The sequence below is a fragment of the Sturnira hondurensis genome, unplaced genomic scaffold (genome assembly GCF_014824575.4).
Source record: "Sturnira hondurensis isolate 20B ecotype Veracruz unplaced genomic scaffold, ASM1482457v3 Scaffold0001221, whole genome shotgun sequence".
NCBI classification, from domain to species: Eukaryota; Metazoa; Chordata; class Mammalia; order Chiroptera; family Phyllostomidae; genus Sturnira; species Sturnira hondurensis.
In genome coordinates, this window is record NW_028073852.1 from 2,217,097 (window position 1) to 2,244,509 (window position 27,413).

General features: G+C 62.8%; 2 protein-coding genes and 1 long non-coding RNA gene across 6 annotated transcripts; all 3 read left to right on the forward strand.

The window, feature by feature from the left end:
• The first annotated feature begins 787 nt into the window (after positions 1-787).
• Positions 788-3,941, forward strand: LOC118999613 (uncharacterized). The gene is made up of 3 exons (XR_005069150.1): positions 788-924; positions 1,436-1,596; positions 3,827-3,941. It is a non-coding gene; the product is annotated as an uncharacterized LOC118999613 (long non-coding RNA).
• A 522-nt stretch (positions 3,942-4,463) lies between these two features.
• Positions 4,464-12,899, forward strand: CANT1 (calcium activated nucleotidase 1). Of its 2 annotated transcripts, none has more exons than XM_037064202.1 (4): positions 4,464-4,570; positions 9,809-10,459; positions 11,663-11,866; positions 12,430-12,899. In XM_037064202.1, the coding sequence occupies exons 2-4, from the start codon at positions 9,871-9,873 to the stop codon at positions 12,798-12,800; spliced, it is 1,164 nt and encodes a 387-aa protein (XP_036920097.1). In that variant the 5' UTR covers positions 4,464-4,570; positions 9,809-9,870; the 3' UTR covers positions 12,801-12,899. The 2 variants fall into 2 exon arrangements, with proteins under 2 accessions (XP_036920097.1, XP_036920092.1); XM_037064197.1 differs by lacking the exon at positions 4,464-4,570 and adding an exon at positions 6,715-6,860.
• Positions 12,900-19,071: 6,172 nt separating this feature from the next.
• Positions 19,072-26,611, forward strand: LGALS3BP (galectin 3 binding protein). Of its 3 annotated transcripts, none has more exons than XM_037064266.1 (6): positions 19,072-19,177; positions 20,446-20,621; positions 21,129-21,317; positions 21,940-22,071; positions 23,318-23,570; positions 25,212-26,611. In XM_037064266.1, the coding sequence occupies exons 2-6, from the start codon at positions 20,567-20,569 to the stop codon at positions 26,287-26,289; spliced, it is 1,707 nt and encodes a 568-aa protein (XP_036920161.1). In that variant the 5' UTR covers positions 19,072-19,177; positions 20,446-20,566; the 3' UTR covers positions 26,290-26,611. The 3 variants fall into 3 exon arrangements, with proteins under 3 accessions (XP_036920161.1, XP_036920181.1, XP_036920172.1); XM_037064286.1 differs by having other exon boundaries at positions 20,446-20,618; positions 21,126-21,317; XM_037064277.1 differs by lacking the exon at positions 19,072-19,177 and having other exon boundaries at positions 20,387-20,621.
• The last annotated feature ends 802 nt before the right edge of the window (positions 26,612-27,413 follow it).

Here is a 27,413-nt window from a genome sequence, read left to right on the forward strand (position 1 = left end):
CCCGTCGACACGACCCAGGCCCGGCACAGGGGCCCGCCTTCCCCTGGGACCCTGTCCTCAAAGAGCCTTTGCAGTGGGGAGGCCAGGGGACAGACACCTCAAGAGAGGCAGGACCTTTGTCCCGGGACGCTTGAGGATCCTCCGTCAAGCGGCTTGCATTTCCTGTGCTGGGTCAGAAAGGGCCACTCTCTCACAGCCCGAGTCACACGGTGGCATGCAGTTTGTGCCAAGTTTAGGGGCAAACCAGGGTGTCAGAGCTTCTTGTATTTGGGGGGTTTGGAGGCAGGGGTGTCTGACCTTTTGGCCTCTCTGGGCCACACTGGAAGAAGAGTTGTCTTGGGCCACATATTAAATAGATCACAACACATAATCACACACGAAAAAGCACCTCAAAACGTTTAAGTAAATTTATGATTTTCTGTTGGGCCGTGTGGGCCCAAGGGCAGCGGGTTGGAGGCCCCTGGGGAGGGTTCGCTCACGCTGTTGAGGAGGGGTTGCTGGAGCCCAGGCGGAGCCCCCGCGTCCTCACCGTAACCGCGTCTTCTTCCCTCCCTCCACCGGGGTGCAGCCCCCACAGCTCCCAGGAGATTAGAGGTGGGGTTCCAGGCTTTCCTGAAGCAGAACCTGGGGGAGGGAATGAAGTGGGGCTCGAGCTCCAGGGCTCCCCAGGGCATCCAGGAGGGCCAAAGGGCTCAGGGGAAGTTCGAGGGAACGGGGCACGGGGTCTGAGGACATTTGGGTAGCGCTATCACGGCCCCCATCTCAGGACGACAGGCAAACAGGCAGAGAGAGAGGCCCCCGGCGAGGCTCCTGAAAAATGCAAGTCCGCCTTTGGTAAAGGAAATAGAATGCGTCACCCGAACGCAGAGCTGGCCAGGTCCCTAAACGCCCTTTGACATCAACTTCGTTTACTGCTTTAAAATGGTGAGCAGGAAAGATGGGGAAACTTCGCCGGCCACAGGCAGCCTCGCGGACAGCTCGGCTCCCTTCCGCGGCCGGCCGCGGCGCGCCGAGCGGCTCCGCAAATGCCTTCCCCTTGGACAGAGTCCTGACCAGCAGTGGGGCAGGAGTCAGGGCAAAACGCAGCAGAACAAACAGCAGCCGCAGGGACAGCCAAAGCCGGCGCGGGGCCTGGGGGAGGTTTCATCAGCCTCCGACGGGTCAGAGGCCAGGGCTGAGCAGAAGGATGAAGTCCCGCCCCCCCCCCCCCAGGTCTGGAATTCCCTAGGAGCTCACACCTCCCGCACCCGGGGCCTGGGCCAAACCCCAGGGTCGGCCGGAGAATTCCCAGGAAAAGGGCGGTGCATGGGACGTAAAGCCCCGAGACCCGGGGGGAAGAACATTCCCGGAATCGCGGGGGGAGCACACCCAGTGTCCCTCGGGTTTGCCAGTTCCTTCTCTCTCCCTGGGCATGTCTGTTTTCTCATCGTTGCAGAAAACTATGTGACCTTGGTCCCAGTCTGTGAGACGCTCAGTTCCAGATAAGCACCGCCCGACCTTAGCGGCCCCGGGAGTTTTCCCACCGTGACCGAGTGGCCTGCCTCTCCCAGCTATTTCGGGCCGGGCTGCGCAGTGGCCCCCCAGGGGCAGAGGCTGGTATGGCAAACTTCTGAATTCCTTCCCGAAGGGCAGCCACTGGCAGGCTCAGATAGCGGGTCCCGCTGCCAAGGGGCGGGGGTGGGACAGCCTCCGCGGAGCTTCGGAGAAGGAGCCGAGATGGAAATTTGGCAGCCAGGCCCAGCCTCCCTGGCCGCTGGCCCCTACTCGCTGCTCCTGGACAGCGGCACCCGTGGTCCCGGAGGTTTGGGGCAGGTGGGGATGGGGACTGGCGGCGGCAGAGACGGAACAGGCTGATGTCCTGAGTCCCGCGCCTCGCGCCAGCAGAAGACCCCCGTCCGAGGGGCGCAAGCCTGTCCAAGGACGTCCCCTCTGCACGCTTCGCGCAAAGTCGGGCAGCCCTGGGGGAGAGACCACATTTGCAGGTCACTGTCGCCATTCACGTGCTCCCTGACTCCAGTCAGGCCATGTGGTGCCTGTGGCTCGGTTTCTCCATCTCTCAGCTTTTCTGCCCCTCTTAGGGGAAGGCCTTTTTAGGACTTTCAGTGAAGACGGAGATGGGCAGGGACGGGCGGGTTAGGCAGTTTTCTTGAATAAATACAGTGGGAGGGCCCCCTGGCGGACGGCGCGAGACTAAGCCCTGGACTGTGCAGTGAATGAGTGGGTGAGTAACCGCGTGAATGAGTAACTCCAGCAAAGCATCGCTGGTCTTTTACGCAGAGCCGCAAACAAGAGAAGGGGACTTCCGGCGAGAGAAGGCCCTGGCGAGGTCTTCCAGGACGCAAAGAAGACTCGGAGAACGAAAGTCACCGGGAAGTCCATGACCGCTGAGTCACTGTTGACAGTGAGGAGCACATTTCACAGCCCCGAGTGTCCGGAAGCTGGCTCACGGGGGGATGTGACACCCTTTGACAGTCCTCTTTCCTCCAGGGCTTCGTCCCACAGACACACTTACAGCTGTGTCCACAGCACAAGTCCAAGGACGTGTCCAAGGCCTTGCCATAATGCAGAAGGATCGCAGATGCCCTGAAAGGGCATCGAGGGCCAGGGAAAACGAGGGACAGTCCCTCCATGTAGTGGGACCACCGCTCCTCAGAGAATGCAGGAGCCGAGGTGGAAAGGACCAGGTGGAGCAAGCTACACTGGGAGGTGAAAAATTACAAACATTATTGAAAGACCCGAGTAAATGGAAAGGCAAACTGTGTTCTTCGGTGGAAGAGCCATGAAAACCTCAATCCTCGCCCGACCTCCCTCCAGACCGAAAACAATTCCGTTTAAAACCCCAAAAGGCAGGTGGCTGGGATGTCAGGATGCCACGGGGGTGGGTGCGGGGGCCCACAACCTGTGAAGGTTTGTTACAAAGAGGGACTAATGCGGACAGTGGTACTGGAGCAGATATGAACTATCACCGACCCAACACAACCGAAGCCCCCAGGCGGAGGCGCGTGCTGGGAAACTTCAGCTATTATCCAACGGGCGCTGCACGCCTATGGATGGGGAGGGGACGGGCTATTCCGTAGACACAGCGGGGAGACAGGTGTCCGGCGTGCGAGGAAGAAGGGACGCACGTGACCAAGCATGTCAGGAGGGCGCACCCTGTTCGGTGATCGGGCAGCGAGGAGACACCTGGGCCAACGGGCTGGTAAAACTGGTACACCTGATATTAACACACCCCACCCTGTGGGGCAACAGGATCTCGCTTCCGCTGCACACAGTTTTGTTTCATTTTTGTAAAAGTTATTATAGGCACGTACACTGTTCAGAGTCACCTCGTTCAGGGTTGTGGGCACCTCCCAGGGTGAAAGGCAGTTGGGAGCCAGGAGGAGCACCTGAGAGCTCTCAAGGTTTTATTTTTTTAAGCTGGAAAGCATATAAAGATCTAGGTATCTTAGTAAATGAACGTTTGAGTGATTGACAACAATGATAGTAATATACGGTGTGTGGTGGGAACTCACTTCAGCATGATGGGAAACATAAATTAATTTCGGCAAAGGTTTGTCCTCTTCCCCACCCCGCCCCAGCGCCAATGCAGAACTGGGCGTCCAGCACCTTTCCATCTGGTTTTTAGAAGGTGATGTAATATATGTATTTATGATTTGTTTGTGTGTCACCAAATGTCTGTAAGAATAACCACAAGAAACTGGTACCAGTGATTGCCTCTGGGGAGGGAAGGCAGAACAGGGAGGGAGGGTTTCTCACTGTAAACAGGGAGAAACATAATTTCGCCATTTACATAATTAGAAAATTTTCTGTGCATCTGCTACTTTAGTAAAAGGCTCCTGAGAGACCCAGAGATGTTTGCACGCGCGCGGAAGTCTCCTGTGTGACACCCAACACGACCAGGCTTTTCCCCAAGATTTCTAACAGGAGCACCGTGGCCACACTTGGGGGTGAGAGGCAGGAATGCCTGTCTTCACCATATTCCATTAAAACAGCTCGGGCGCTGGAGAAACGGGATGAATCAGGGAACCTTATTTGGGGAGGGCTTTGTTGACTGCTGAGTCAAGGGAACTTCCGCCCAGGGCGCTCCAGCGGACAGACCTGTGCCCTGACCTTGGCTTTGCAAACTGATCTATATTCCGAGAAGGGCGCTTGGAAGACCCAAGGGGGAGGGGGTGTCTGAGAATGAGGGTGTCAAAAAAGGACCCAGGCAAGAGGCACTATCATTTCAGCTGGAGGAATTATAACATCCCTCCTGAGTAGTCTCGACCCCTGTCCCGCTCCCCTTTCTGCTCTGCTGACGTTCCTGATTAATGCGGGGTTAGCGGCCCGTGGGTTAGGCAACCCTTAACTCCCTGCCGCCTGCCTCAGACCCGCTGGATGAACAACAAAAACTACAACTCCCAGCAGGCCCTTCAGCCTCGGGTGCGCGGCCGCAGAGCAGAGGCTGCCGGGAGCGTGTTGCCCGGAGGCGTGGCGAGCGCGCCGGGCGGAAGTCGGCGCCCGCTCGGACACGGCCCTGCCTGCAGCGAGGCCCGCGCTGTCTGCGGGCCCCGGAGCCAGTCCGCACCGGGTGAGTGACTGCGCCCGTCTGCTGCCGCCTTCCGACCTTGCCGCGTCCCGCGCCCAGCTCCCGCCTCCCACCATGTGACCGATAGGGCCCCAGATCCGCAGATCGGCTCTCCCTGTGACTGCAGTGGGCCACCCGCCTCTGACTCTGAGGACCTGTCCCCTTCTTCCTACTAGTGGCGGACAGCCCCCCCCCCCGACTTGAGGACTCCCGCGCCCTCTGACCCTGATGGACTTGTGTAGGGTGGGACACCTAACCCTGAGGACAGCCCTTTGCCGCCCCCTCTGATTTCAGTACCCCTTCTCCGACCTGTGAGGGGTGGGGGCGCCTCTTGCCCCCTTAGCGTGCCCCCCCTATCCGATGGGCACTTTGCATATCTGCAGCAGCCCAGCCTTCCTCTCCTTTCCCTCAGCACAGCCCACTTTCCTTCTTTTTGCACCCAAAGTACTCTCCACTCTGCCCTCCCTTACCCCTCTGCCTGGATGGGATCCTTTCATCCCTGGGGACCAGCACCTCCTTTCTCACCCTGCTCTTTGGAGACTTTCTTCGTCCTCTGAGTCCCCGGCTTGGTGGGCCCCTCGCACCTGCACTCACTCCCCTTTCTCCCAAGCACCCTAGGGCCCCCTAGGAGAGCAGTGTCCCTTTGCACACCAGCGCCCGTCCTTGTCCCTGCCTGGTTGCAGCCTGTGCTTGGCGGCTTTTCTATGTTCTCAGCAAAGCCTGCGTTCGGGAGCACGCCTGCTGGCGTGCAGTGGGTCTTGCTTGGGCTCTTCAGGGTTAGGGCCAGCACCCGACTGGAGCTGAGCCACACAGCAGGGGTCCTGTGAGGGGAGCAGCGCTGCAGACCCTCTGCCAGCCCCCGGCCCCACCCATGGGCCTCTCAGTAGAAGGAAAAGTCCAGGCAGAGCCTGTGGACAAGGTGGGGCTTCTTCCAGAGCAGCCGGTGGCTTCCCGGGCCCCTCCCTCCTAGCCTCAATGAGCCTTCTATTCAGGCCCTGCCCGCCTGCTGACAGGCACGTTAGCCGGCCAGCCTGCTCCCCTCCGGACTTCCTGGAGGTGTCCTGTCCCTGGCAGCCAGCCCAGCACATCCCCTGGGGGAGCCCGAGGTGAAGCGTGTCCAGGCACTGTCAGAGTCCCCACGGGGCCTGCGGACAGGGCCTCCTCTCCTCACTCTTGCCCTTTTGCACACCCACCTGACCCCACCGCAACGTTCTGTCCATCACAGGGTGGTGCAGGAAGTCACATTCCGGGTGTGCAGGTGCCACCCCCTGTCCCCACATGACCCCCACCAGAGGTGCAATTGGTGCACCTCACAATTGATGCGATCATTTGATGTCTCCCATGCACTACAAGTCTCCTTTCTTCCCCCTAAAGCCGCCGCACCCCAGATGTGCGGTAGTTCACGCCCTGTTCTCACGGCAGCTCAGTCAGCGTGTTGGTTTAAGCTGCTGATCCTGGAGGGCGCTGGCGGCTGGCCCCACCGTGCACCTAGTCCGCCAGGCCTCCAAGCCCTGAGGAGCAAGGATACCTGGGTGCAGTGGGCCCAGGTCTTGCTCTAGCACTGTGTCTGCCCCCCACTCGTGGGCAGACAGGTTGCCACTTTAGGGTGGGCACGCAGGTTCCCACAAACGCACTTGGCCGCCTCCCTCAGAGTCCCCGGCCAGCAGTGTGGTGATTGTCGTGGCAACCATAAGGGGTCGGCTGGGAACGAGTGTTTTTTCTTTCAAAACCAGACTATCTCAGACGTGGGGCGGGGGAGGGGGCGGGGCGGGGGGGGGTGCACAGGGCCCCAAGGCGGGCGGTGTGAAGACAAGGCGTTGCCCCGTTGTGAGGACTTTTGTCCCGGAGAGCATGCCCGGAGAGCGGGACCCGGAGAGCATTCCCACAGCGCGGGCAGCGGCCTGGGCCTCCCGAGAGTCATGGAGGCCAAGGGGTCGGGTTCTCTCCTCCAGGAGCAGGAGGTGCACCTTGGCGGCCAGCTCGGCCGGGACCACAGCCGGACGCCTGCCTTCCTAAGGGGCAGGGAAGGGGGCCTGCGAGGGGAGGGCCGTTTGTCCCGGAGGCGGGGAACATAGGGTTGGGGGGGTCCTTTCCTCGATCTGTGAGCTGTGCCCGCCCTCCCAGATCCTGGAAGGGAGGAGCCCCATAAGCCTGTTTGTCCTGCCGCCTGTGCGGATTGTTCCTGAAGGCCACCTGAGAAGGCCGCCCTCTTGCTGTAGGTGGTCGGTTATGCCGTCCCCTTTCGTCTGAGCCTTGGGTAGTCTGGTGGCAGGCCCGAGGATGGCCCGGGAAGGTAGGGGTGTCTGCGCCTGTCTTCACTGGTAACTGAAGGTGGAGGGGCTGCCCCTGCCTGCCCCGCCCAGGTCTCCAGACCTCCCTGCAGGGAGGTGGCCCTGCAGTGCGGCTGCTGGAGCAGGAAGCAGCGGGGGCGCTGGGCCGGGGGGTGTCCGGCAGGGAGAGAACTCACCTGTGCGGCTGGGCCTGGCTGCCTGCGAGCCCAGGGCGCTTTAGGGGGGCAGGCACCTTGACCTCATTTTCCTGCCGACAAAGTCACGACAGCAAAGCGAGAGCAGGAACCGAGGAGTGGGGGGGAGGGTGGGCCGCTGCTGGGGCCGGCTCCGTCCATCCCGCCCGTGCCCCCCTCCGTTGGGGGGTGTGCCTGGCAGGTTTTGTTCTTGTGTGTTTGTTTTTTAAGTAAAAGCACAAACTCTCGCTCTGCCCGAGGCCTCCAGCGGGCAGCGCCCCATCTGCCGGAGGTGTGGAGCTGGCCTGGGGTGGTGGGCGTCCGACTGGAAATGTCCTTTTCTGCTAAGTCGGAGTCAGTCCTGTGGGCACAGCCCAGAGGGAAGGTGTTCAGAAGGTGGAGTGAAGGGGTCTCCTGGAGGCCCGGGGAGCCTCGCTGTCCTCAAGCCACTGTCCCCAAGCTGCCCTTCTTTTCTTAAACAAACAGAAAGGAACCGCCCAGTGTCCCGCCCCAGACCCCGCAGGGCCTTGCCCCCCAGGAGCTCAGAGTCCACGGGGAGCGCCTACTGCTGTCACGGAGCCACGTCCCGACAGGCGGCACCAGGACAGGGCTTGGGAGGTGCCGCAGACTGGGCGGCCGAGAAGAGCACCGTCACTCTCGTCCCTCTGGAGGCCCAGAGCCCAGGACTGTCCCCTCGGCTGGAGTGACGGTGTCAGCAGGACTGTGTTCCCTCCAAAGGCTCTGGGGGACGGTCTGTCCCTGCTACTTCCAGCTTCTGGGTGGTGGCGCGTCCCCCCCCCCAATCTCTGTCTCTGTGGTCACCTGCCTTTTCCTGCTCTGTCATCAAACATCCCTTAGCCTCTCGATTGTGACTATGGTCACCTATGACTGCGGCACCTCTTTCTGAGGCACTGACATTTAAAAAAACCTGGAGAGGGAGGGTGAGGCAACCATGAGGGTGGGAGAGCCAGCCCTGCAGGGAGAGGGGCTGCTTGCTGGAGAGGGGTGAGGTCTCAGTGCTGGGGGGGATGGGGGCGGTGAGAGCCCGTGACTCGGTCCCGTGGACTCGCCTAGCAGGGTGGTGGCTGCGGGGGTGAGCGTGAGGCAGCACTGAGCTAAGGGAGGCCCTCCGTCCACCCGGCCCTTGGTGAGAAGGGGCCATGGGAGCGTGCGGGGACCAGCGGACAGAGCCACAGGGCCTGTGATGGGGTTGGGCTGGGGAAGGAGGGCAAGGCTGGGCCTCCTGGGCTTGGGAGGCAGTGACGGCTCTTAACTTGCACTCAGGGGCAATGTGACTGCCAGACAGATTGTCTCCGAGGGTTTTGGTGAGAGTTTTGGCATGGGCAGCTGTGGATAAGGCGGAGATTTGGGGGCAGGTCGGTCGGTTTGGGGGGCAGGAAGACTTGGGTTGAAATCGTACATCTAGGGCGCGCCTTAGAAGGCCAGGCAGAGCTGTGAACGGGGCTGAGGGGGCGTGGGACAGAGCTCAGTGGGGACTGGGGCCGAGCTGGATGCCAGGCAGCTCTGATGGGGCCGGGACTCCATCTGCCAGCGTGAAGGCCACAGCCACCAGCTCTGCGACCACACGGAGCCCTTCCTGGGGGAGGGGCGCCCTGCGGGCAGCGGGTCCCACACGCCTCGCCTGCTCCTGAGAGGCAGCTTTCCTACACCCGAGCCTGTGGCCAAACCTGAAATCTGCCCAGAAGCAGGGGGCGGGGCTGGCTTCCCAGTGGGCTTGCTATGGTTCCCACTCTCGGACCCAGCGCCAGGGCACACACCTGTGGCCTGGGGTGGCATGGAGCCTCCAGATGCCCTCACCCTGCCCGGCTACCACCAGCGGTGGCGAGCCTCTGCCCCTGACATCCCGCCTGGGTTGTCCTGGGGAGGAGGCAGTTGTGCCCAGTGGTCCTGCTTGGGCAGGTTCTCAGGCTGAAGGACAGAGCCAGAGCCACCTCGGGCGGTGATCTCCTGAGTCCACTCTGGCACGGTGGCTGCCCCAGAGCAAGACGCTGGCCTGAAGCCACCGTGGCCGTGGCCACGCCGGGGGCTGTCATTCCTGGGGGTCGCCACCTAACGGTGGCACTGCACCGAGGACAAGCAGGGGCTGAGCCAGGGGAGCTGCTGACCTTGGAGCCAGCCCGCTGACGCGCCGGGCTCCAGGTGGCCGGGGCTGTTGGACTCCGGCCCGCAGTTCCTAGCATTTGCAGGGAGGTGCCAGAGGACAGGTGTTGCTCCACACAGAACCACACCTGTTTGGCTGGGACTCATTTCACGTTCTCAATGGAGAGTGCAGAAACCTGATGGGGGAGGGGGCAGAGCAGGCACCCCGTGCACTGTCGTGGGAGCCGGACGCAGACCAGACTGCGGACGTCTGTGTGAGAGCTGGGGGGGGCAGGTGGGCACAGGCCCGGGGAGGGCTGGAGGGTGCATCAGGAGCGGAGCTGCAGGGAGGACGTCCCAGCTGGGGTGGCATTTGATGGAATCGCAGGCCCACCCCCTCCCCTGAGATGGCAGAGTGCGTCTGCGGGGCTCCGGTCCCTGCAGCCGGGCAGGGCCACCATCGTCTGGCTCTGGATGGCGTCTCATCTCGCTTCGAGGGAGGGGACAGGGACATCCCTCTGGGGGTCAGGGCTCAGTTAGGCCCAGGAGGGAACTGTGGCCACCATGTTGTGGCAGCGCCATTGACGCTGGGCAGGTGGCCTTCCGGCCGGCTGGCCCCTCTTTAGAAGGCACTGTGTCTCCCAGGCGTGACCTCTCTCCCCTCCCTGGGTGCACAGGTCCCGCTGGCTCTTCCTTCCCACACCTGCTGGACCCCCCACCCCCGGAATGGAGTGAGTCTATGCACACCCTCTGGGTAGGAGTGGGGGGCCTTCCCGTGCTGGCGTCCATGACCAAGGCCGCGGACCCCCGCTTCCGCCCCCGCTGGAAGGTGATCCTGCCGTCCTTCGTGGGCGCTGCCCTCCTCTGGCTGCTGTATGCCCACCGCCCAGCCCCAGGCCGGCCACCGGCGCCCAGCGCCCCCCACCTGCGGCTCAGCCAGATGCCCGCTGAGCGGTACAATGACACCTACCCCCTGTCCGCCCCACAGAGGGCGCCGGGCGGGACCCGGTACCGCATCGCGCTCATCGCCGACCTGGACACAGAGTCGAAGGCCAAGGAGGAAAACACCTGGTTCAGTTACCTAAAAAAGGGCTACCTGACCCTGTCCGACAGTGGGGACAAGGTGGCTGTGGAGTGGGACAAAGGCCACAGGGTCCTGGAGTCCCACCTGGCAGAAAAGGGGCGGGGCATGGAGCTATCCGACCTGATCGTCTTCAACGGGAAACTCTACTCTGTGGACGACCGGACGGGGGTCGTCTACCAGATCGAGGGCACCAAGGCCGTGCCCTGGGTGATCCTGCCCGACGGCGACGGGACCACGGGCAAAGGTGAGTGGGCCGGCGCCGTGTCCTGGGTCTGGCGGAGGGGCAGGGCCAGGCTCTGGTGGAGGGTGGCTGTCACTGGCCAAGCTGCACTGCTTGGAGAAGAGCCTTCATGCTTCCAGGAGGGATGGTTCCTGAGCGTGTGCCCCCGACCCTGCCCACGGCCCCACAGCTCCACAGCCCCACGGCCCAGGGAGACGGCCTGGCAGAGCCCAGACCAGAGCAGTTTCCAGGCATGTGAGCCCATCCCTGGTGGGACAGGGCGCTCTCCCCGGGCAGGTCTCAGGGCTGCTGCGAGCCGCCCTGGGCTCCTCTCAACGGTGTGTGTGTGTGTGAGTGGGGGGGCAGTTCCTTTTCCTGTCCTAGAAGGTGTCTTAAGAGCACGCTGGGGTCACACCCTCTGGGGGCCTTCCCTCAGGGCTCGGGGTCACACTGCTGCCTCTGGACTGTGTCTGCGGAGGAGGGTCACGCGCCCCGCCCTGCCCTCCTTTCCAGGAGCCCAGCCAGTCGGGGGGGGCGGCCGTGTGAGCCAGGGCCCCACACAGGTGGACGCTGGGCCCACAGCCCTGCTGTTCGCAAGAAAGGGTCCCTGCCATCAGTGGGCAGGAGCCAACCGGGAGGGAGTCCAGCGGACCAGGGCCTCTGACAGCAGGCAGCCGGGTGGCGGCGCAGGGGCAGAGCCAACCGAAGCTGCCGTGTGCCCGCAGTTGCTGTGGGCTGGAGCCTCCCAGAAAGCTCCAGTCCACTGCACTGTCCAAGGTGGAAGGGGGCACTGGAGAGATGGGACTGTCAGGGCCAGAGGGCACTGATCAGAGGCAGGCTGGGCCTCCCAGAGCCGAGGGCAGCGGGCACCAGTGGCAGAGGTGGTTCACGTTGGTTCACCTGGATGTCCCAGCAGAGCTGTTCTGGGCTGAGTGGCCAGAGGCCAGCGTGATGGCCCCTGGAGATCAGGGAGCGAGGAAGTGAAGCGGGCACCACAGGCAGGCGGCAGGTGCCGGCTGCCCTGCGTGAATGGTCGTGGGGTCTGCTCTGAAGGGGGTGGCTGGCTGCTGGCCCTCTGGGGGTGGAGCTCAAGCTGGCTTGTCCTGTCTGCTCTCTGGTCACTGCCCCGAGTGAAGTCCAGCACGGTGACCCCTGCCACCCAGGGTGCCAGGCCCCACACAGGGCCGGCGACGTTCTCAGGCCGCCCTCTCCACCTCGTGTCTGCAGGCTTCAAAGCTGAGTGGCTGGCGGTAAAGGACGAGCATCTCTACGTGGGTGGCCTGGGCAAGGAGTGGACCACCACCACGGGGGAGGTGGTGAATGAGAACCCGGAGTGGGTGAAGGTGGTGGGCTTCCGGGGCAGCGTGGACCACGAGAACTGGGTGTCCAGCTACAACGCCCTGCGTGCCGCCGCTGGGATCCACCCACCAGGTGAGAGCTGCGGGCCCAGGGGCATTAGCAGCCTGGTTCCCATCGACCTGCCCCCACTCACGGCCCTGCCGCCCACCTCGGACAGCGCAGTCACTGCTGTCCTCCAGGGCCGGGTTTTCCCATTGCCTCCCGAGAGTCATGGTTTGCAATATGGAGTCAGGATGCTCAGGCAGCCTGGCTTGCCTTGGGCTTGGGGGGCCGTGACCGAGGATCCCCACACAGGCCCCTCCTCCTCCAGTGGGAGAGCAGAGGCACTGCCCACCCAGTCCCAGGTCAGCCTCGCTGGTCCCTCTGGCGCCCTGCCCTGGGCACTCTGCATGCTCTGACCAGTGCCAGGGCAGCGGAGAGGGCAGACAGACCTAATGGCAGTGGCTTCTCAGCAGCTCCAGGGGACTAGGGCCCAGAGGCAGGAGAGCCTCCACAGGCCCTGTCCATCCCTGACTCTCTGGGCGGGAATAGTGCAAAGGGGGACCCACAGGAAAGCTGGGTGGTGACGGCCGACAGTGCTCGCAGGGGCCGATCCCCACCCACCACCGCCCTGAGGGCCTGCCGTGTGCCCCCAGGCTACCTCATCCACGAGTCTGCCTGTTGGAGCGACACGCTGCAGCGCTGGTTCTTCCTGCCGCGCCGCGCCAGCCTCGAGCGCTACAGCGAGCAGGACGACCAGCACAGGGGCACCAACCTGCTGCTGAGCGCCAGCCCGGACTTCACGGACATCTCCGTCCGCCGCGTCGGCGAGGTCGTGCCCACGCACGGCTTCTCCTCCTTCAAGTTCGTCCCCAACACCGACGACCAGGTCATCGTGGCCCTCAAGTCCGAGGAGGACAGTGGCAACGTCGCCACCTACATCATGGCCTTCACGCTCGACGGGCGCATCCTTCTGCCGGAGACCAAGGTCGGCGGTGTGAAGTTCGAAGGAATAGAATTTATTTAAATTAAAAAATTAAGACATCAGACAAGGCCAGGGGTGGATGGTGGAAGCTGCTGTGCACCGGGACTCAGGTTTTATAAAACGCAGAGGGCTGCCCTTTTCTGGCCTGTGTTTGCTCTTTTTCTCTCCGGGACTCCGAGCTGTGCGTCCGGTTCAGGGGCCTCCCCAGCGGGCAGCGTGCGCAGCCGAGTGGGGACTTGCCAGAGCGGGGCGGTCCCCTGCAGCCGCACGGCCCTCTGTGCTGCCGCCTGGCGGCGGAGGCTGGTCACTGCGGGCACCGTGGTGTGGGCCCTGCCCTCCCTCCGTCTGACCTCCCTCCCTTCCTTGCCTTTGTTCTCGTTCAGTAAACAGTTTTGAGCCCCCGCGCTGCGTGTCAGTGTCGAGCACTGCGCCCCTCTGGGAACACCGCAGTCACTCTGAAGTGCACCCGCGCCTCGGGGACTCCGGGTCACCTCCGCGTCCTCCTTCCCCACGAACCTCACTTTGGGACCTTGCTGGGCTGTGAGGGAAGGCGGGCCTCTGGGAACTCGCCCCGCCCCCAGGATGTCGCGGGGTCTCTAGCCCACCGGTTTTTCCCCACGCCTCAGAGCAAACAGTCTTGATTTCATGAGGTTGGTTCCATTTTCTCCCTGCAGGAAAATTCTATGGCTCCATAGCTCTTTGAAGTTTTAATTATTAACTTATTTAATTAAAGCAATTTCTTTGCGAATAGAAGGGAATCACCAAATCTTATCACAAGGAGCCAGGTCCGAGGTTCGCAAATTGGTTCGCACACGAGGGAAGTGGGGTTAGGTGGCTGCAGGCATAAAGCAGGTGTTTTGGCACCTGTGAGCCCTTGGCCAGGGGGTGCGAAGGTAAAACCTTGCCTGACCTGAGTGAGAGCCTGGGAGCTGGGTGCCTCTGCCCAGAGGCGGGACGAGGCCTGCCAGGCCCTGTGCTCTCTCCCTGCCCTTTACTTCTCTTCCTGCTGGGAGTTTTGGGGCCTCAGTGCCCAGGAAACCCCCCACAAACTCTGGCTTGTTTTGGTTCCTGTGGTCTCTCCAGAGGGCATGGGACAGAGGTCGGCCAGGACCCAGGCGGAGGAGGGCCTCCTGCCCGGAAGCTGCCACACCCCCGGAGAGTGCAGGGCCTGTCCCAGCCCTCCAGGGGCCTGCAGTGCAGACGTCTCCCCTCTGGACCTTGAACACAGCTGCTGGGAGGGAACCCCGGTGGGGTGGGCTCCGCCTCGCAGGGCTGGGCCTCTGTGTCTCCTGCAGCCAAGCAGACGGCGAGAGCAGAGCACAGGCCGCCATCCGCCGCACATCCAAATGGGGCTGCCTGGATGCGTCTTTCTGGACGGCGCCCAGCAGGCTGCCTAGCCCACTCCCTGGATCCGCGGCCATGGCATTGTTAGCATTGCATGCATCTGAAAGTGCAGAGGCAAAATTAGGAGGGTTGGAGGACTGGGGACAGTCACCAAGCTGAGACCTTTCTGAGACATTAATGTTGATGCCTCAGCCAGGCCAAGCCGCCCTCCCGCCCGCCCTGCCCACCACGTTCACCACTGTGACCACGATGCCTGAGCGCCTGGCCGGAGCCGCAGTCCCGTGAACAATAAAGCGCGGGGCTGTGAGTTCTGTCTGGTCTGTGTTGGCTTCCCACCCAGGCTCTGCGGGCACGGGGGACGGGAGACCCCTCACTGAAGGGCGTCGGGTCTGGGCTCGGTGCCACAGAGTCCCTGGGGCAGCCGCCTGCGCAGACCAGGGGAGCCTTCCTGGAAACTGAGTCACCGAGTCCAGCTTTTCCTGGAGGCGCTCTTTGGGCCACCGTGGGTAAGAGTGTGGGCTCTGACGCCACTCCCGAGCCCCCATCCTGGCTCGGGCCCTTGCCAGCTGTGGGACTCAGCCAGGTGACCTGACTTCTCAACCTCGATGCCCTCCTGCGTGGAAGGGAGGCAGCAGCAGAGCTGTGGGGGACGCGGCGTTCTTCCACACACCTGAGGGGCTGGATCGTCGTCCCCTGTCCCTGGGAGACCAGGGGGGCAGCTGGAGTTCCGGGAGAGGGCCCAGGAGGTCTACTGAGCCAGTGGGAACCACTGTGCCCAGAGGGCACACAGAGTCCTAGGAAGTCCCAATATGGAGCCGAGGGGACCCTGCAGGGAGGGACCGCTTCCGCAGGGGCCTGAGCTGGAGCAGAAATGGCCATGAGGATGAGGAGACCAGGAGAGAGCAGTGTCACAGAGGCCAGTGTCCCTGTCTTCCTCCTGACCCTTAGACCCACTCCTCTGTCCCTGCCCTGCTCGGTGTCCCCCAGCCGTTCACTCGGCTGGCCCGAGTGAACCTCACCACAGCCTCTGGGAGGCAGGAGGGAGCAGGTGAGCTGGGAGCCCACCCCTGTCCCCAAGGCGGTGTCTGGCCCTGGCCCCTCTGCCTGGGGGTCATGGCTGCAGGCCCCTCATTTTGTGAGTAGTTTCTTCCCTTTTTTCAAGTTATAAGAGAAACTGTATTTAGACAGTTACAGGGGAATGGAAGCGAGCTGTGGAACCAACGCACTCGGGAAACAAGTCACAGAAGCAAAAGCAGGGCCTTGGGAGCCTAGGAGAGGGGAAGGCCAGCGTCTGAGCCTGGGGAAGGAGGGGGGCATGCTCCCCAGAGGGAAAGCAGCCAACAGCCCCTTCCCTGAAGCCCCCTGAGGTGGCCTGCATTTAGAGCCTGCTGGGGGCCTGAGCAGGACAGCCGGGGAGGGGACCGGCGACGTCCAGCACAGCAGGGAGGGCAAGCACAGAGGCCTGGATGGTGTCCCTGGGCTGAGCAGGAGGACAGGGGGTTCCAGGCGGTTCCAGGAGGGGGGCGCAGAAGGGGGGCCCACACTCGGAGCCCCCGGGATCTGGCATCGAGTCCTGGCTCGCACAGGCTCGCACAGGCAATGGCTTGCCCTTGCATGCCCGGGGCCAGCATGCAGAAAGAATACCGAAAGGCTAACTGCTTTCCGAGTGTTCATCTTGTCCTCTTGCGCAGTTTAAGTTGGTAAATTTGAAGGTAAATTATCCCTTAACAAAATTGTTCAGAGAGTTGAGTAAAGCAAAACTCAAATACCTTCTTTCACACAAAGAAAACCCCAAGCCCAGTGGCTTTGCTGGTGAAGCACACCAAACCTGCGAGCAAGAAGCGAAGCTGAGACAACACAGACCCGTCACAGTTCAGGGCATTGGGAACACTCCCAGCTCGGTCGCGGGGGCACCGCTAGCCTGGCGCCACAGCGGGCGAGGGCAGAGGTGGGCCGCGCCCTCACCAACACAGGCAGCTGTTTGGCCCGCCGGGTCCAGCAGTGCCCGAAGGTGAAAGCTCCTCACGGCCAAGTGTGGTTTATTCCAGAGCACGAGGTCTGTCTGGAAAAAGCCCACCATCGTTAGTATAATGAGAACGGTTTGCATGACATCCGTGTAAGCTGGCAGTGGAGGGGGGTGGGCTGGAGTGGGCGTGTGTGAGCAGTGACGGCTCCGCTGCACTGGTCAGTGGGGGCGGTAGACACTGTTGAGTGGGCATGGGCGCTGTGTGGCCGTCATGGTCAAGGTGGCGGAGCAAGTAGAGCAACGCATCTGCATTGGATTTTATGTCAGGCTGTAAAGTCCTCGGCGGAAAACGATTTGGCTGACTCAGCAGCTGCAGGCAACGGGCGACCTGCAGCTGCATCGCAACACGCCCGCTCACGCGTCCCACCTCGTGCAGGGTTTTTGGCAAAACACCAAGTCGCCCAGGTGACTCAGCTCCCCTACAGTCCAGATTCAGTGCCCTGTGACTTCTGGTTTCTTCCAAAACTAAAATCCCCTTTGAGAGGGAAGAGATTTCAGACCATAGTTGGGATTCAGGCAAAGAGGACGGGGCAGCTGATGGCGCAGGGAGAACTGTGTGAGGTCCCAAGGTGCCCACTCTGGAGGGGACTGAGGCGTCCTTGTCCTGTGTACAGTGTTTCCAGTATCTTCTTCAACGAATGTGTCTGTTTTTCACATTGCGTGGCTGGTGCCGTCTGGGCGGCCCTCGTACACTGTTCGCCTTGTGTCCTAAAACCAATATAATCACCATATTTCTGGCTAAAAAGGAAAACCCATATCATAATCTCAAAAGCTACAGAAAAAACGTGTGATAAAGCCCAGCACACAGTCCCGATTGAGAAACAGACAACGACTTCACCCCAGTGGGGATGAGAGGAACTCGGACCTGAAGAAGGGAACTCGGTGGGGAAAACCTGCATCCCCCAAAGTGGGGCCTCGGCCGGACGCCCGCTCCTGCCACCCCCCACCACCCACTTTTGTTCTGAAACCGCTGCCCACCTCCAGGAGGCCGGCAAACTGGTACAGGGTCGCTTCCACCGCTCACTCCCCGGCCATCCTGCTGGGGGCGCCAGACGGGGGGACCGGGAGAGAAAGAGGAAGAGTCCCTTGGATTCCAAAACAGTCTGACTGTCTTCATTTGCCAGTGACAGGGCTGGCTGGGTAGAAAACCCTACGAAACCCTCAAAAAAATAACCACTAGAACTAACAGCTGAGTTTGGCCGAGCGGTGGGATACACCGTACGCACACAGAGATTAACTGTATTTCTGTGTAGCCGCCGTGAACAGCTGGAAATGGAACATGTTTAAAACAATTTCATCTACAATAGCACATAAACATGAAACAGATACGAACCTAACAACGTATGTGCCTGATCTACGTGCTGAAACTGGGAAACACAAACGAAAGAAATAACAAAGGTCCCAATGAGTGGAACATCGTAACCGGTCCTCGTGGACGGGAAGTATGTTTTGAGAAAGAAACGAGGTTGAAGGACTCGCGCTGTCTGGCTTCTAGATGTAGAACGAGGCGTCCGCATAGACGGACACACACCCCGAACAAGCAGGGGGCCGGGAACAGGCCCGCACGTGACCAGGGCCGGGTGAGTGGGAGGGGCAAAGGCGGCCTTTGAGCAAGGCTCGGGCCAACTCTGCTCTGTAACAGGACAGCAAACGGTGGGAACTCTCGTCCCCCGCCACCCACAAAGGTGACTCAGAGTGAACCACAGATCGACGCCTAAGAGCTAGAACTCCAAAACCGGAAGGAAGCATGGGCTTTGTGGCCGGGGGCAGGGCAAGGTGTCCCTATACACCACAGGGTCTGGGGCAGGGGCTCGGGAGGACATCGTGCCCACTCCAGAGAGCGTGACTTCACGGTCTGGGCACTGGGCAGAACTCGTAAAACTCCCAGGTGACTGTCCTGTAGACCAGCTGGAGAGCCACTGACTCAGTGGGCTGGGGACAACCTGACCCTTGGGAGGCCAAGTGACGGCAGCAGCACAGGACCCCGACTACCCGTTTAACCTGGAAGCCAGGGCTTGACTGCGACCCCCGGCCAGCTGCACCCAGGGGCAGCCTCGGGGCCTGGTGTCCCTTCCTCAGTTCTGCCCTCGATGGCTCCCCCACCCAGGATTTTCCATGGGGTGCAGTTGGGGACAGCCTGGGACACAGTCAGGGACACAGTCTGGGACACTGCGGCGCCTGCAGCTCCAGGCCGTCTGCTCCCTGCAGCGACCCTCCATGGATCTGCAGCTGACGCTGGCTGGCTGGCTCAGCCCCTCCTGACACCAGCGTGCAGCCAAGGGACCTGCAGGGCTCCGGGCCACCCGACCCGGCTCACACCAGGGGGACCGCAGGGCCTGGGAGGGAGAGAGCAATGCTTCCCCAAGCAGCAGCCAAGGTGCTGCCTTTCTGTTGGGGGGGAAGGAATGGTGGGAGGTGGGCAGAACAGCCTGTGTGCCCTGGGGATCTGGCCCCTGCCCCACCCGGGGGGTGAGACATGGGGACAGTGACCTGGGTGTGCTGCCTTACATCTCGGGGGCCCCCACCCGGACGGCACCCTGCAGCCTCACCGACCATGGCCCCTGCATGAACGGAGGCATGTCAGGAGCTTGGAGTGGGGCCGACTCGCCAGTGAGCCGCCGTCCCAGCGGCATCCAGCCTGCTGGCCCGATGTGCTAGGTGGGAGCCCGCGGCCTCGCCGCCCCGCCTGCCTCCCCTCTGCTCTGCTTCCTGCCCTGGGCTGCCTTGGGGTGGCCGGCTGTTTACATTATTCCACAGTGGCTGTCAGCCGTCCTGCTCTGGGGAGGAGTCAACCAGACGGCCTCCTTGGGCGGCTGCCAACACCATCACCCGCCATCAGAGCGGAGAGGGGGGGGAGGGAGTGTGCAGGGCTGGTGGGCAGCCAACCCAAGAAGAAACCTATGTCACGTGGTTGCTGGTAATCGAAACTAGCCTGTTTCCTGAAGCATCCCCGGCCCAGGCTGCCCGCGGGCTTTCCGGGCTGGAGGGCAGTCTGCAGAGAGCCTGAGGCAGAAAGGTGGGCCCGGACCACGGCCCTCACGGCCCCCAGGTGAGCTGTGCCCCTCGCTCCCGGGAAGGACGCTCTTCCTCCCCCTTCACAGTGCCACGCGATGGGGGCCAAGCCCACGGGGCCTCCCCACGGCACCCGGGTACCAGCGCGCGGGGTACCCAGCCCACGCCTGTCCCTGGGACTCCTGCAGGCTGCGCTTCCCAGTGGACCAGCCCTTTTTCCTGACCTGCACAGAGGTGCCCCGAGGCAGGGACATGTGCGCACAGTGTGTCGGTGCTTGTCTGGCCAATTGTCCGGGGCCCTGTGTGCCTGTCCCAGGGGGTGGACCTGGTGGCTGCAGTTGCCAGGGGGGTGCAGAGGGCAGCACACGGTCTGGTTCACCTGGGGCTGAGAGAGCGTGTCCCAAAATATGGCACCTGTAGCGCTAACACCAGGACAGGCCCCAGCACGCCAGACAGCTGGCCACCCTCGCCCCTGCCGTCACCAGCCATGTGACAGGAGCTGGTGACAGCTCCAGCCCGTGCGCTTGTAAGGTGGGCTTCACCAGGCAGCTGCCCAAGGTCACAGGAAGGACTCCATGAGCCTCGAACATGTGAGCGGTCCTGACCCAGGGACCGCCAGGAACACGTGAACCAAGTCTGCGTGCCAGAGGGCCAGGCGGTTGCCCCGGGGCCACCCAGGCCTTGTCCGCTGTTTGCTGGGCCTCAGAAAGTTGTCCCTGGTCACAGGATTTCTACTAAAACCAGAGGACCAGTGACTGGCCCCTCCCAGTGGGGGGCTCCGCGAGGGCCGGGAGCAGGCTGGGGCAGAAAGGGGGCACTGAGGATGAAAACTGGGAGCCCCCCCCACTCCCTCCCACCGGCTGACCCCGAAGCCTCTTCCTGCCTCTACCTCTTAAGGACTCTGACCTTGGTGGTGTGCCAGGTCCACCCCGAGCTGGGGGGCTCGTCCTCCCCATCCGCTTCCTGCCCCTATCACACGAGCCTCAGCCCCTCTCACTCCCCCACCCTCCCCCCACAAGCCAGCCTGGCAGCTGTCCCAACTGCCCAGCCCCCTGACACCCCTGGTCTCCTGGTCGGGTTCCGTGGCCTCCTCCCTGCTCTTGCTCCCCACCCTTCTTTATCAGCACTGAGCTCCTGCCGGGCTTTTCCCTGCAGATAGAGCCCTGGCCACTCAGCTGCCCCAACCCTCAGCCACGCCCAGGGCCTGGTCTTCTGAGGAGGGCTCCTATGTCCTCTGTCCTTGCTGCCTGGGGACACTTCCACCCCCCCTTCATCTGGGCACTCACCCCCCTCCCGCACCCCCAGCCGCCCACCGTCCTCTGCCCCGTCGACAGCATCACGAGCACTGGAGGGGGCAGGCCTGTCTGAGGGCCGTCCAGCTCTGCCACCTCCCTCTCCACCATCTCCTGCTGCGGTGAGAGGGGCCATGGCCCTCCCTCGGCTCCTCTGGATGTGGCTGCTGGTCGCAGGGACTCAAGGTGAGCTGAGCCGCCCGCGGTCTTTCTGGCCTCCTTGCAGAAGATGGAGGCAGCGTTCTGCCTGGCACAGGTCCCTGGGGTCAGCTCGGGATCCCTCCCCTGCTTGACGTCTCAGTTGTCCCAAGTCGTGTGGCTTTACCTTCTGGGGGTCACCAAGGAAACCCCGGGGGACTTGAGGTTGGTGCCCTGGGCGCCTGTCCACCTGCTCTTCACCCCTGAGGCCTGGAGGCCTTGCTCCTCCTGGAGGACCCTCGGAGGCCTGCTGCCCCAGCTGCGTGCGAATCGCCTTATGACCTGTCGGCTCCAGCAGGGGCAGCCAGGGGGGCAGCAGGCAGAGTCCTGGAAGCACATGGTGATGCTGGGACCCACTTTCTCCCAGCACCTTGCATATCCTCCCTGGGTTTCTGGGGACCCTGTGCCCCCAGCACCCGCATGCCCCTCCAGCAGCCCTTGCCTGGTGTATGGCCACCCCCAGGCTGACCTTTGTGCTCCCTGGGGGCCCTGCAGGCATGAACGATGGTGACATGCGGCTGGCCGATGGGAAAGCCACCAACCAGGGCCGAGTGGAGATCTTCTACCAAGGCCAGTGGGGGACTGTGTGTGACAACCTGTGGGACCTGCTGGATGCCAGCGTCGTCTGCCGAGCCCTGGGATTTAAGAACGCCACTGATGCCCTGGGCCAAGCCGCCTTTGGGCCAGGTAGGCCTGCCGACCCCCATTCTTCCCAAGCAGCTGGTCCCATGGGGGGACCACCCCCGGGGCCATAATAAGGGTCCCCTCTCCCTCCACACTGGCAGACAGCCTGAGCCACACGAAGCCCAGGGCTGGGAAGGGGCTGCCGCCCAGCTCACACACACCCTGCCCATAGCTGGGACCGGGCTCCAGGGTGCATCACTGCGGGGAGCAGCCTCAGCCCTTCCCCTCAGCCCGGAAGCCCCACGCTGGGCCTTTACCGTCTTGAAGCCACTAACCCCAGAAGGGAAATCTGTGGGTGGGAAGGTAGCCCCGGGCACGGTGGCCACGAGTCTCAAAGAAGGGGCATAACCGAGATTGTGGGTAAGTTACTGTCCGTGAGGCAGGCAGACTTCATCAGAAGGAAGGCCAGCTCATGGCGCAGTGTCACGGTAGCAACACTACTGAGGTTGTCACCGCTCTTTCCTCGTCAAAGACCAGGGGGCAGAGCAGAGTGCCTGGGGGCTCGGGGCCCCGAGGGGCGTCCGTGCCTGCACGGTGCAGTCTGCAAGCCTGTCTGCCAGGCTCCTCCGGGCAGCGGTGTGGTCTCGGGGCCGCCCTCCAGTGTCTGTCCTTACTGTCCCCGCAGGAACCGGCCCTGTCATGCTGGACGAAGTGCAGTGCACAGGGACAGAGCCCTCACTGGCCAACTGCTCATCCCTGGGCTGGCTGACGAGCATGTGCCGGCACAGCCAGGACGCTGGCGTCATCTGCAGCAACGGTGCGCTGGGCTCACCCCGCTCTGGGCCCCCAAAGTGCGGGGCCCCTGGAAAGTGTCACGCCGATCCCCGCCCCTCCAGGGAGCCCTCCAGGCCCATCACACACCTGCACACAGGCTCGGCAGTGACACCCGCCTGCAGGAGAGGGTGGAAAGCCTGCAGAGCCCAGCCTCACAGCCCTTCCCAGGACCTGCTCAGAGATGCTCCATGGGCCCCGACCGTCGGGCAGTGAGTGGCGTCCACAGATTTCAGTCTCTCTTACACTGCCATCTGAAGCCTGTGGTTACGCAGCGCCTCACCTGCCGACCGCACGCCGAATGTGCTGGGGCATTTCTTCCTGGGGGAGGGGCCTGGTGACAGGCAGCCCAGCCACCTGCAGGGGCCCAGGCTGCTCTGGGTATCAGCCCCCAGTCTGAGTGTTAGGGCTGGTCTTTGTCTCTCATGCCCACCGGTGGCTTCTTCCTGGACGGGCACAGGGGACCTGGGAAACATGTGCATCCTTGAGGCGGAGGCAGGGGGTGGGGGCCCCCCAGGGGAAGTCAGGACGTCCAGGTCCAGTGAAGTGGAGGCTCAAGCTGGGTGGGGTGCAGGACAGGAAGCAGCTGCGGTGGGACCCCTAAGAAGCCTGAGAGTCAGGGGCGGGTGAGGAGGAAGGGGGCGCTGGGCCCACCTGGCTTGAAGGTCAGGACTGGTCTAAACCTGTGTGGGCAGAGGCGAAGCAGAGGGGTGTAGTTGCCAGGAGGCTTCGGGAGGGGGTAGGGGGGCTCTTCCCCTCTAACCACCTCGGCCCCTCGAGGAGCCTGCTGAGGACCCGCAGTCCTGGCCTTGGGTCTCAGACCCTCACGCCGGGGAGAAGGTTGTGGTCACATCAGAGCGATCGATTGATTGGCTGGGATTTTAAAAGCCGGGGGACTTGGCCTCTGGAAGTCAGCAGCTTCAAATCCCCCACCTGGAGGGGCTGCCCGAATATGGGGAGCAGATGAGTTAACCCGGGGTGTCTGACGGGTTGGTTGAAGGACCCTGGGCCACGTAGGGCCAGGTCATCCTGTCTTCCAGGGCAGCCTTCCCTCATCTCCCGAGGAGCCTTTCTGAGTAGATAAGGCAGGTCAGGCCACAATTTAAGGGAAGAAACTGACTCCAGGGAGGAAAAGTACTTCCGGGTCACAGAGCAAGGAAGCAAGGGACAGGCCCGCCGCAGGTCCGCGAGCTTTGCCCCGAGCGTGGTGCCTTCCCTCTGCCCCTCCTTAGAAACCAGAGACGTCCACACCCTTGACCTGTCCAGCGAGCTCCCCGCAGCTCTCGAGGGGATCTTTGACAGCCAGAGGGGCTGCGACCTGTCCATCATAGTGAAGACCCAGGACGCCGAGCAGCTGCGCATGTGCGCCCACAGGCTGATCCTGGCCAGCAACCCCGAGGCCCAGGGCTTGTGGAAGGAGCCAGGCAGCCTGGTCACCATGGAGGTGGACATCGAGTGCCTGCCTGTCGTCAGAGACTTTGTCAGGTGAGCACCGTCGGGGCCAGGACTTGGCACTGGGCAGTGTCCCCAGGGCTCCGGGCCAGATGGCCCTGCTTTCCAGTGTCCACTCTGTCACCACGAGGGGGGTCTCCTAGGAGATGTGCTTTGAAATCATGGACTTAGCAAAGTTGCATGTAGTAAAAACTGTTCTTCCTCCTTATGACTTACCCAGCTTTCCATCTCCAGGAGGAGATGATGGCAATTGAAACAGATCAGAGTGGTTTCTTTCCAGCCGAGTGTACAAGTCTGGTCGCTAGGCTGTGCCATCCCAATGGGATTTATTTCTAGGACAATCTGAGAATGAGGCAGGGGCCCAGCCAGCCTTCTGGGCCCAGGGTGTCTGCCCTTCCGCAAAGCTCGGGGGGATGCACTCTCTTTCTCTCTCTCTCCCCTTTCTCTGCCAAGGCAGAGAGGCTGTGGTGAGCTGGGCGTCCTATCTGGGCCCCAGAGGGCCTCAGGAGGCCCCTCCCCACCGGGGCCAGCCCGCAGACGCTCCCTCCCCTCGCCCCACGGCCATGCTCGGCAGCGCCATTGATTCCTCAGCCGGTGACCTGGCTCTCTGCCAGTTTCTGTGGTTTCTCAGGGTCACTAACACCCCCATCCCAGCCTTTGGTCCTCTTTTTCTGCCTTTCAGGGTATTTTCAGGGTCAAGGGACAGTTGGGACCCCTACTCCCACCCCTTGGGTGCCTGCCGGAGGCTGCACAGCAGGCAGGAGCCCTGGGGATGGGGGACCAGCTGGGGGGGCTGCACCGCTGCCAGCAGCCTCTCAGGCCCAAAGTGAGAGTTAAGAAGCAGTGACAAAAACATTCTGCACTGTTCCCCTGTCCCTTTGTCAACCCGCCTTTGCAGGGTCCTCAGTGGGGCATATTGCTGATGAAAGTGGTGGTCAGTGCCCAGAAGGCTTGGGCCCCAAGCCACTGTCCTGGAACTGTCCTGGGAGGGACAGTAGCCCCCTGCAGGCCTCGGTCAGGGGCTACCGTGCAAGTGGGCGAGGGCCGAGGGCAGGCACGGCAGGGCCTCACCGTGTGCGGGCGGGGGGCGGGGCAACAGTGAAGGCTGGGAGGGGCAGGGGCATGCCTCCAGCATCAGCACTGGGCCCTGGGGAGTGCTGGGGGTGGAGGGGTGTCCATGGGCTCCCAGCACGGGGCTTACGGAGTCTGTCCCGGGGTGTGATGGCAGAAGGGTGGACAGGATGACCCCAGTGCCCTGGATGGCCAGCAGGTCCTGGCACCCCAGACCCTGCAGAGCTCACACCACGAGTGAGCATGACAGCAACGATGTCCGTGGTGATGCAGCGGGTGGAGACCAGGAGGTGGGGACCCTCTGTACGCCGACAGGTGAAGCGTCAGCCTCCAGGGCCCTGGGATCTGCCTCCTCGTTGTTGCCTGTGATACTAAGTGAACTCAAGATCAGAATGTGTGTTGGCCCAGGAAGCAAATTGAGTGGAGGATGAGGACCGAATGCCTCTTGAAATGGCCAGCACCCCGCATGTCAGCCGGTTGTTGGCAAACACGGAGGGGATGGTCGTGTTGGGGAGCGGGCCCACCGCCCCTGGTGCACCTGCTGTCCTGTGGGGGCAGGGTGGAGCCAGGCTCTCAGCTCTCCCCACCGCCCCGCCCCCACAGGTACTTCTATTCCCGGAGGGTGGACATCTCCCTGTCCACCGTGAAGTGTTTCCACAAGCTGGCCTCCGCCTTCGGGGCCAAGCGGCTGCAGCACCACTGCTCCAGCCTCTTCGCCGTCCTCCTCCCCAAGGACCCCTCCTTCCTGACCGCCCTGGACCTCTACACCTACGCGCTGGCCTCCCGGGACCCCGTGCTGGAGGGCCTGTGCGTGCAGTTCCTGGCCTGGAACTTTGAGGCCCTCACGGGGGCCGAGGCCTGGCTGCGCGTCCCCACGGCCCTGCTCCGCGACCTGCTCTCCAGGAGCGAGCTGGCCGTGACCAGCGAGGTGGCCCTGCTGACGGCCGTGGACGCCTGGAGCCAGGAGACGGGGGCCAGCCGCAGGGACGTGGAGGGGCTGCTGGAGAAGGTCCGCTTCCCCATGATGCCGCCGGAGGACCTCTTCCAGCTGCAGTTCAACCTGAGCCTGTACTGGGGCCACCGGGCGCTCTTCCAGTCGCGGCTCCTGCAGGCCCTGCAGTTCCACACGGTGCCCCTGCGGCTGCTGGCGCAGCAAGGGGGGCTGAACCTCACGGAGGACGCCTACCAGCCCCGCCTCTACACCTCGGCCACCTGGAGCTCGTCCTTGGAGAAGAGCCCCCAAGACACCGACAGCTACGATTATTACCGCTCCTACAGCTACCGGTATAACCAGCATGACTCCTTCAAGACCCCCGCGCACCCCAGCTTCCTCTTCCAGGCCCACCGAGTCTCCTGGTCCCCCTCCTACCTGCCCACCGTCCAGAGCTGCTGGGACTACGGGTTCTCTTGCTCCTCCGACGAGGTCCCCGTCCTGGGCCTCTCCAACTCGGGCTACTCGGACCCCACCATCGGCTACGACAACAAAGCCCTGATGCTCTGCGGGGGGCGCTTCGTGGCCGACGTCACCGACTTCTGGGACAGGAAGGCCCTGATCCCCAGTGTCCTGGACGGCAACGGCTCCAGGGCAGCCTCCTTCTTCCCCTGCCCGGAAGGGCCCTTCCGCAGCTTCCGAGTGGTCGTCCGCCCCTTCTACCTGACCAACTCCTCCAGCCTGAACTAGATGGGAGGCTGCCCCCTGCCCCCACAGACAGCGGGAAGGAGGAGTGAGGCCCCGCCCAGAGAGCCCAGCCCAGCTCCTTCCTCTCCCACCTCCATCCCACGACTGGCCTCCAGGGGGCCCCCTGCCTCCGCTGATCTCTCTGAGCATAACCGAAATGGCGGAGCCTGCCAGGAACCCCCGCCCTCCTGCCGCCCTGCCTGCTGCCAGTTGGGAAGCCCCAGGACGGGAGCGGAGTGGCCCCTGGACTTCCCACGCTGCTTTTCGCTCGCTGGGTCCTCTGTTGTTCCTTTCGACAATCGATCATTAAAACCACGTCATGGTCCCCAGGCTCTCTCGTTCATACAGAAGGGGCTCTGGAGGCCCTTCCGCGCCCAGGTGTTGGGTGTGCTGGGCCCCAGGGGCCCCTGTCCTCACAGAGAGGGCAAGGCGAGCGATCACAAGGAGACACGCCCTAGGTATTTCCAAGTGGGGTGACTTCGGGGGTAGGGTGAGGGTGGGGGGCGCAGGCCAGCACCGAGTCACCCTGGACTGTGTGCAGAGGCGTAAGCAGCAGCCGGTGTCCGGAAAGGGGGGGAGGGCCTGCTCCAGGTGGAAGGAACGGCAGGCGTGCGGACGTTTGCTCCGTAAATCCTTGCCCGTGCACACAGATGAGGGACGAGGACTGTCCCGTCAGTGTTCTTTGGAAAGGTGAAAACTTGGGAACAACTTAGATGCCCATCAGCGAGGCACTTGACTGCGAATAAGAAACCTGCAACGGGGTAGGTGGGGGGGGAAAGGTCGTGTAAAAATGTAACCGTGACCCTCGGAATTGAGGCAAACACAGGCAGGGTGACCCGCCCCTGGGGTCCTGTGGGGACGTCCCGTTAGAGTAACACTGTTAGCTTCGCGGTGCCGAAGGCCGCCTCGCCGAGGGCAGGGGAGGCCTTCCCAACTGTCCCTGTTCCTTCACGATGAACACCCAGCACAGGGTCCCAGGCCGGAGCGTCCCAGTGGCCCAGCTCACGCCACAGGCCTGCCTGCCGCCCTGGGCCAGAGGCTCAGAAAACAAGCTTCTGGAGTGGTCCGGCCGGAAGCGGAGGCGGCACACAGCCCACCCAGTGGGAGGGCGGCTGGGACCTAGGCAG

What these genes read in the sequence shown, in the direction of transcription:
- CANT1 (XM_037064197.1), top strand. An exon ending in CGACGGGACCACGGGCAAAG is followed by an intron (nt 10,460 to 11,662) that starts GTGAGTGGGCCG and finishes TCGTGTCTGCAG; the next exon opens with GCTTCAAAGCTGAGTGGCTG. An exon ending in CGCTGGGATCCACCCACCAG is followed by an intron (nt 11,867 to 12,429) that starts GTGAGAGCTGCG and finishes GTGTGCCCCCAG; the next exon opens with GCTACCTCATCCACGAGTCT.
- LGALS3BP (XM_037064266.1), top strand. Translation starts at nt 20,567, where the DNA reads ATGGCCCTCCCTCGGCTCCTCTGGATGTGGCTGCTGGTCGCAGGGACT. An exon ending in GGTCGCAGGGACTCAAGGTG is followed by an intron (nt 20,622 to 21,128) that starts AGCTGAGCCGCC and finishes GCCCTGCAGGCA; the next exon opens with TGAACGATGGTGACATGCGG. An exon ending in TGGCGTCATCTGCAGCAACG is followed by an intron (nt 22,072 to 23,317) that starts GTGCGCTGGGCT and finishes GCCCCTCCTTAG; the next exon opens with AAACCAGAGACGTCCACACC.